An 8,248-nucleotide genomic window follows, 5' to 3' on the forward strand; every position below is an offset into this window, starting at 1 on the left:
TTGCAAAAATAACATTCAATTTTAATATATAAATTGTGGCATAATCATGGCTAAATGTTGGTATAACAATAGTTAATTGCGTGCTAGGTCCTGTTCTAACAGCCCTGTAAGATAGGTCTTATAAATATTCTAATTTTACAGAGGAGAAAACTGAGGCTAGAAGTGTTAAGTAACTTGTTAAAGATAACACAACTAGAAAGAGGTGGAGCCGACACTCAAACTCTGACAGTCCAGAGCCCACCCTCTTAACTATTATGCTCTCAGTCTCTTTACTTTTTAGTCATACCTCTAAAACATATGTTGAATACTCTATGTAAAACTAAATGAAAATTCCCTACAGACTATCCGTAGTTTTACTCTTACAAGTAGGCAAAGAAATGCAAAATAAAGCATTAAAGTACTATTTTTTTCACCTATAAAATTAAAGATAAGTTAGCTAAGACATGGTAGATGTTACTGGTATGTTACTGATACAAGTAACAAGATGTTACTGATACAAGCTTGAGAGATGTAATTAATTCTTAAAGCATTCACTTTAGAGCCAGACTGCCTAGGTTAGAAAGAACCCTAGTTCTGCCACTTACAAGCAAAGTGATCTTAAGCAAACTACTTAACCTCTCAAGGCCTCTTAGGTAAAAAAGATGATAATAATAGTATTCTATAGAGTTGTGCAAATGAAATTAGTTTACACATGCAAAGTGTATGGCATATGATAAGCATTCCGTGAGTGGCACTATTATTACTCCTACCTTTCTGGAGGTCCATTTGGTAATATGTATCAATTATGTCGAGCCCAGTAACTCCATATCATGGATGGGCTCAAATACTTATGTGAATAAATAGTCACAGTTGCATTCTTTATAATAGAGAAAATATGAATTCACTGGAATCAATCAAAATACCTGTCAGTAGGGAAATGGATAAGCCAAGGTACTGGAGAGTATTACCCAGTCATTCAAAATCATGTTTTCAATATATTTAACATGGAAATAAATGTACAGTAAGATACTATATTTTTTAAAACACAGCATATGAAAAGGTCATACCTCAATTTTACTGTGTGCTTACACATTTATGAAAGATTAAAAGGAAACACATCAAAATGTTAATATGTTTTATTTCCAAGTGGTAGGGTTACAGGTGATATTTATTTCCTTACTTATAAATTTAGATATTTATTAAGTTTTCTATCATGAACAGGCATCACTTTTCTAATTAGAAAAGCTACTAAAATGAATTCATAGCTTTGAGAGACTACTGAATAGTTTTCACAATAGAAAGACACTAACTGTACTTCATGTTTTATCTCAGTGATTTCTTACTAGTAGCACTTTTTCTTTTTTACTGACTTCACAATGGACAAACAAGAACTATTTTCAAAGTTCCATTATTTAAAACTACAAATTGTCCAATAACTTTTATAAAAATCTAACAAAACTGTTAACACCCAGATACTCTTGAATAAAGATAACAGCAAAAAATTCTCTCTAAGGTCTCCCAATTTATAACACAAAGGGAAGACATACTACTTTTTCTAGTCTTAATTATATATTCTTGTTGAAATAGAGAAATGCTATTATTACTTAGCTACATTTAATGAATGAATGATGTACAAATGACACTTTATTTTGTTTGAAAGAACTGACTTTGTGACTAGTGTATTATTTAAAAGGCCAAATTCTCACATTATATTCTATACTACTAAAATTGTTTCAAATTCAGTAACTTTAGTACTAATAATTTGGCAGTAATAATTTTCTTGGCTCCTGTGAACTTTCTAGGGAGATAATGCAAAATAGACACTTTTATAGATAACTACTTTATCTTTTTATTTTTAAACTTCTAAAGCCTGAGAGGTACTAACAGCTACAACACAGCTGACTATCCTAAAACCATTAAATAGAACAAAATCAGTCTAAGTGAAAGCAACACTTCAATGAATGTTATATCTTACTCCATAACATCTCTGTAACAAAATACTAGAGAATGAAAAACAAACTTAGAGTTAATTCCCCACCCTGTGATTTCCAAAACTATTGTTCAGCCTTTCTCTATGCACAGTCCAGCTAGTTCTAGGCAACAACTACTTTCCCTAAGTGAGAAACTTATTTTGAAGATCAAAGCTGTTCCCCCATATCTAGCAAATATCACTATAGCCAGGAAAAAAAAAAAACATTAACTGTCCCCATTTGTCGTTAAATTCTTGTGCTCTTAAGTATTTATCACAAACGATCTCAAAATTCATCTCTTTCTAATCTCAGTCATTTTGCGGGTTCCATCTAACAATAACTTCTACATCAGTAACTGTTCACGCCACACAGGTGGTGCTCTGTGAAGCTCATCTAGAACAATGGAGTGGACATCACAACCAGAGATTCATTATCATGATTTAGCATGCTTCTATGAACCAATAACTGAAACCATTTCCAGATCACACTCTAAGGACAATCACTTTCATAACACGTCTCCTAAACTCTGAAGGCTCAGCCAAGAAGGCAAATCAGAGGAGAGACCAGTATTTCCATTCAACCATATCCCCTCCAAACCAATCAAGCTTTTCAAGCCCATGTGGACAAACAGTGGACAGTACAGATGGTGAGTAATGGCTTTTCAAAGATAAGGACAAAAGGTTCACCTGACAGCAACTAATCCTACATAGTGGAATAAAAGCTCAGGAGTGAGACACATGGCAACAGCAAGGAAAGAGGACCAGGAACTTCTGGGGGCAGCATTCTTTGGTCCAAATCCATATCGTTTCCAGAAGCTTCCCAACTACAGACTTCTTCCTTAAAAAAGTTTTGTGGCCCTTGCTGTTACTTTGGGTACTAAAAAACCCCAAAAGATGTGAAATGGTATGTATTTTGTCCACTGCAGGAAAGTTTACAAACTGGAATAAATATTTCCTCCATCACCAGTCTGTAAGTACAGAAAGCTCTTCATTGTTTCCCACCTTAAAAAGAACCAATTTCTCAGAAACTGATTTTACTGATGGGACTATAGCTGGAGTAGGTTTACACATTTACAAAATATCCTGTACCTTCACTTACTATTTTGCAATGAAAACAAAACAATCCCGAAACATATTTTTATACTTTTTACACATCAATTTTATAAAACACACTCTGAAAAGAGCACTTGAGGCTTTCGGTTACACTGCAATTTCCCTTAGAGTAACTGTCTATCTCAAATGGTAATGTAAAATACAACAGTTTTAAGTATGCACACATGAGTACACATAAACACAATATTTTCTTTATGGAATAATATGCATTTACTACTTCTGACTAGCAATCCATGCAGACTATAGTTCTGTAAAAGACTGCTAACCTGGAAGGAAAAAAAAAATTCTGAAGGTCTAGAAGCACTGTTACCAAATTAATCAGTGAAATACCACACCACTGAGGTATGTATCCATCCTTAACGAAGGTTCAAAGAACTATGACTTTAAAATTTATACATTAAAAAATATAATGGTTCTTTTCAGTAGGAACTACTTATGAGTGATGTTAACACTCATGAAATAAAAAAAAATCTTAATGCTTTTAAAAACTAGCAGATATTAAGTACTGAATACCAAACACTACCCACTTACAAACTTCATTTAAGGATTTTAGAAAAACTTAGAGGGCAACAAGTTATAGACAGAAAGGGTCTAAAGTAGCTCATGACCATAATGCTGCTTAAAAAAAAATCAGTTTCAGTAGTATGTGGTAACCTGTCACATACTATTATACTCTTCAGCTAAAGGAATAACGAAATTCTCTCCCACCACTTTCTCCCAACAATACAAGATCCAGAAAGGAGGGATACTGGTCTTTCAAGCTATACCGATATATCCCAAGACCGTAGGACAGTGCCTGGCACACAGTCCTCAGTAATATTTGTTGAATGAATGAAGGAATGGAAGAACAGGTAGGAACAGGCAAAACCAAGAGATCAACGAGTTGACTACACATAAAGGTACAACTGGTTAATCAGAATATCCACAGAAGTAAGCTGATGTCAGATGTGAATTACTCCACATTTTAGTAATAATCTGAATTAGAAAAACTCAGACTTCAAGAATAGCTAGTTTTTCTTTAAAAATTCTTGTATTAAACTATTTAAAATTCTGAGTAATTCTAGATTCTGCTAAAAATATTCAGAACTGGTTTAGCAGGAGAACTAACATTACTCACAAATTCATAAACCCAGTTCACTGTTTCATTATAAGTAAAAACGTGCACATGAAGCTCATTAGTTCTCTTCTGTCAACATTTCTCACTTTCTTTGTACTTTCTCACGATTACTTAGGGAAAAAAACTTCAAAAATATAAAATCCCTTTAATGAGCATCAAAACATTTAATTCTCCTGAGTACATCCTACCTTTATTTACATAAAGCCTTTAGACTCTTCATATTGATATTAATATTTATGTTATTACAACTTCAGAGTTCTGCATAAAGTGTATTTCCTTCTTCTAAATTTTAAGAATTCAGAGAGGTCCTCAAGTTCTCTGGGTCGCTTTCTTACTCAACTAGGACAATTATATTAGTAAGTCTTCCCTCTAAAGTGCAAACTACACTTTAGAAAAAGCATGCTTCATGAAGTGAATACAAACCCTCTTTTCCCTCCTCGCATCATATACTGTGTTTGTGATTCTAAGAAAGGAAACCCAAGATCTTTCTCTAGTTTTACTGTTTTAAAATCTTCTGTTCCATTGCTAGTTTGTCTACCTTGACATATACCTGTTACTGTAGCAACGTGAGCAAGTATGTCCAGTTCCTCTGTTCCAACAGTACACTTTAATTGTTTGCCATTGGCTATCTGAATCAGATATGACATCCAAAGTTATACCCTATATACTAAACACTGCAAGGGTATGACTCAACGTAATGCTAAAAAAGAAAGTTTCTACACAGACTACGTTTGCTGTCCCTAAGAGTAAAGCAACTCAGGGTGGTGACTACTCATTCTTTTGGGATTCCATGGCTCAGAAATGGAGAACCAATCGTCCAATTTGTTTTCTCTTATTTCCCCTTGATTGGCAAGGCAATTCCTGCACAAGAGAGTTTGTAAAGTGCTTTGGAAGCTTGTGGATAAAAGACGCTGTAAACACACAGGACGCTGTTGGTATATTACTATGGAGCATTACGTGGAAGCACTGTCACTGCGTGGGGGGCAGGTGGATGGCACAGCCCTTCCTGAGGAGGGGAAGAGAGGGAGAGGACAGTCCCCTTCATCGTTGGGCTGGCCATCTTTTAGGCTGGGTGATTTTTTTCAACCGCAGCGAAACCCCCACGTGAAAAGTTACACACACGCCCCATACAAGGAGGACTTCGACAGTCCCCATCCCTGCAGGGCTGGGAGTCCCGGGAACCGAGCGGGAGCGGAGTACTAGGGGTTGGGCCTACACCCCAGGAGCGTGGGGAGGTTCTGGGACCAGCGAAGGGGCCCCGGCCGCAGCCGACGCCCGCAGGGCGACCGGAGGCGCAGCTCCGGGGCGGGGGAGCGGCGCCAGACTCGGGCGACGGGCGCGGGGAACGGCCCGGGAGGGCGGCCGCGCCGGGGCCCCGCGCCGCCCCGTTGCCGGGAAGGCTCGCGCCCCGCGGCCGGCGGCGTGGGGGAGGGGAGGCCGGGCCTGCGGCCTGTTGGGGGAGTTCAGCCCGGGCCTCGCGTGCGGCTCTCGGCCGGGCCCCCAACCCGGGGTTCCAGGAGCCGAGAAAAGACTCACCGGAAAGGCCCGGATCCGCATCTTGGTGTCCTTCCGGCTGCCCGTGCCTTTGCTCAGATTCGACATGGTGCTCGTCCCCTCCCCGGCGGCTGCTTCGGGTCGCACTCCGAGGCGCCGGTGTCACATTTAAGGCGGGCGGGCGGGCAGGCGAGGGGCGACGCTGGGGGCGGCGGCGCGGCCCCCGGGCTGGGCTGGGGAGCTGGCCGGCCCCTGGGCGGCCGCGGCGGTGGCGGCGGCGGCTCGGGTTCCGGCAGCTCGGGGCTTGGCTGGGGGGCTGCGCTGGCGCGGCGGCTCCGCGGGATGCCCCTCACGCCCGGCTCAGCTCCCTTTATCGCGCTCCTCCGCGATGGCGGCGGCGGCGGCGACGGACAAACATCTCACTGCGCAGGCCGAACGTCCTCCTCCTCCTCCTTCTCCTCCTCCGCCTCAGCGAGACGAGATCCGGCCCAGAGGGTGGAGGGGGGAGGAGGGAGGGAAGAGAGCCGGAGAGTGGAGAGATTGGGAGGAGGGGGGTGGGAGGACGAGAAGGGGAAGCGAGCGGCCGCTGCGGGGGGACGCTCAGATCTCGCGAGAAGAGGGCGAGTGCTCTGTCCCGGGTGGGGCGGGGCGAAGCCTGGGAGCGGGAGGGGGCAACGGGAGGGGAGGAGGGGAACCGGTAGTTGGGGAGGTGGGAGGGGCCAGAGGGGCGGGGAGGTAGGAAAGGGGCGGGACTGAGGCGGGAGGTGTAAGCTGACTTTTTGAAAGGGGATCGTTGGAGACCGGATCTTGGGCGAGGTGGCTGCTGATTGGTGGAGCGCGGCGCGGGGGGGCGGGGTCCTGTTCACGTGGACGGAGTGGGCGGGGGAAGTTCGGAGAGCCGGAGCGGTAGGACTGTAGTAGGCTGGGTCCGGCTCTGCTGCGCTGGGCTGGCCGGGGTGGGCTGAGCTAGGGCGGAAGGCTAGTAGTCTCGGGGTGGAGCGTGGGGTGCTAGGTGGATAACCACGTCCTAGAACTGGTTCCTGTGTTTTTCTAGGGCATGTGGACTAGGGATGGGTACTTGACCAGATGCCAGAAAGTTGAAAGAAGAGTTTGTGTAGGAGTTGCCTGCAGTGTCAGAAATTCGGTTCCTGTATGCCTAACAAAGTATTCAGATCGGATGTGCACACCCCAGCTGTCAGGATTGAGGGGTGGAAATCGACAAAATTTCCTTAAACTGCATAAGCTCTAGATTCACTGATATTTTCTGAGGGACCCAGAACTTATTAGTGTTAAGATCTCTTTTTCGTTGCCATTGAGATAACTCCCTTAACGCAGTGCAGTATTTTGGTAAATGGTGTTAAGTAGAAGATAGGATGATTAGAAACCTATCCTTAACCTGCCAAATCATTTTTACCATTACAAGAGTATGATAGACTTTGAAAGCCAAAATTTTTGTCTTTGATTCCAGTTTGCGGATAACTTGGGGAAAAAAATTTTTGGCATTGTGGTCAAAAAGTCTAGTTTTGCTTTTCATTTATTATGGATTATACTTACTAATTTACCTCTTTGCCCAAATGATGTTATATTTGGATTTCTGACTCTGCAGAGGAATATGTGAGTTCCCACTAAAGTTTGTGATCTCATTTTAAATAAGACCCTACTGTTGGGATGGGCATCTACATTTGGAAGCTAGGGTAGTAATACTTTTTAAATTTATTTTTTAAAGCCTTTTTAAAAATATCTGGAGTGTAATACTTTTGTAGCATTTGGAAACTGGGTTTTTTATACTTTTTTTTTAAATAAGTGGACTGAAATATACCTTTTGATTTGTTCGCTATAAGGTTGAATTTTCCCTAAATTAACTTAATCCTGATAGCTAGATTTACCAGTGTTGTGCTTTCACCCCCTACTTGGTTGAAATGCCCCATTAGAAACATCATATTTTCTTGTTTTGTTTTCTGGTATTTGCTAATAGAACAGAGCTTAAGAAACAAGGATGTTGCTTGAAGCAGTATCTGTGTAAATACTGAAGCTAAAAATAGGTCAAGAATTTTGTTGATAAGGTAAGATTGGGAGGATTCTGATTTAAATATAAAATACTGTGAGTCTTGGATAGGAGTTTATAATCTGTATGCTGACTGAAACTCCATTTCTATAATAATTAGACTATATTAACAACCAATGTTTTTGTATTGGTTGTAGTGTCACATGGCTCAGTTTCTTTGTAATTTAAGAATATATGGGGCCATCGCTACCATTTTACTGGCTGTATTTTCTGTCTTTTGGGGCAAGGACTGGACTGTGTCTAGAGTTCCTCATCTGTAAGATGGGGATAAAAATAATATTTTCTCCTTGGGCTACTATGAAATTTAGATGATTAGCACCATTTTTAAAAGGCCTGAGAGCAGTACTCAACACCGACTCAAAACTTGTTGGCTGTTATCATCCTGGGTAATTAAGGCCCAGGTTACACTATCTTCCTTTATTCAATATGTAGGTTTCTTTAAAAATGCTGTATACTTTTATAAAATGAATCTTATTTGGATTTCACAAACCAATAAAGTATTTTTCAAAAA

At 41.3% G+C, this 8,248-nt stretch overlaps 1 protein-coding gene across 2 annotated transcripts in view; it reads right to left on the bottom strand.

The window, feature by feature from the left end:
• Positions 1–6,227, bottom strand: part of CUL3 (cullin 3) — a 99,213-nt gene extending 92,986 nt beyond the window's left edge. Inside the window, exon 1 of one of the 2 annotated variants that reach the window (XM_036857251.1) lies at positions 5,715–6,227. In XM_036857251.1, coding sequence (XP_036713146.1) covers positions 5,715–5,780 — 66 coding nt within the window. In that variant the 5' untranslated portion in view covers positions 5,781–6,227. The remainder of the gene's footprint in view (positions 1–5,714) is intronic. The other variant, XM_036857252.1, reaches the window with a different exon arrangement.
• Positions 6,228–8,248: the final 2,021 nt, after the last annotated feature.

This window comes from Balaenoptera musculus, chromosome 7, assembly GCF_009873245.2.
Source record: "Balaenoptera musculus isolate JJ_BM4_2016_0621 chromosome 7, mBalMus1.pri.v3, whole genome shotgun sequence".
Lineage (NCBI taxonomy): Eukaryota > Metazoa > Chordata > Mammalia > Artiodactyla > Balaenopteridae > Balaenoptera > Balaenoptera musculus.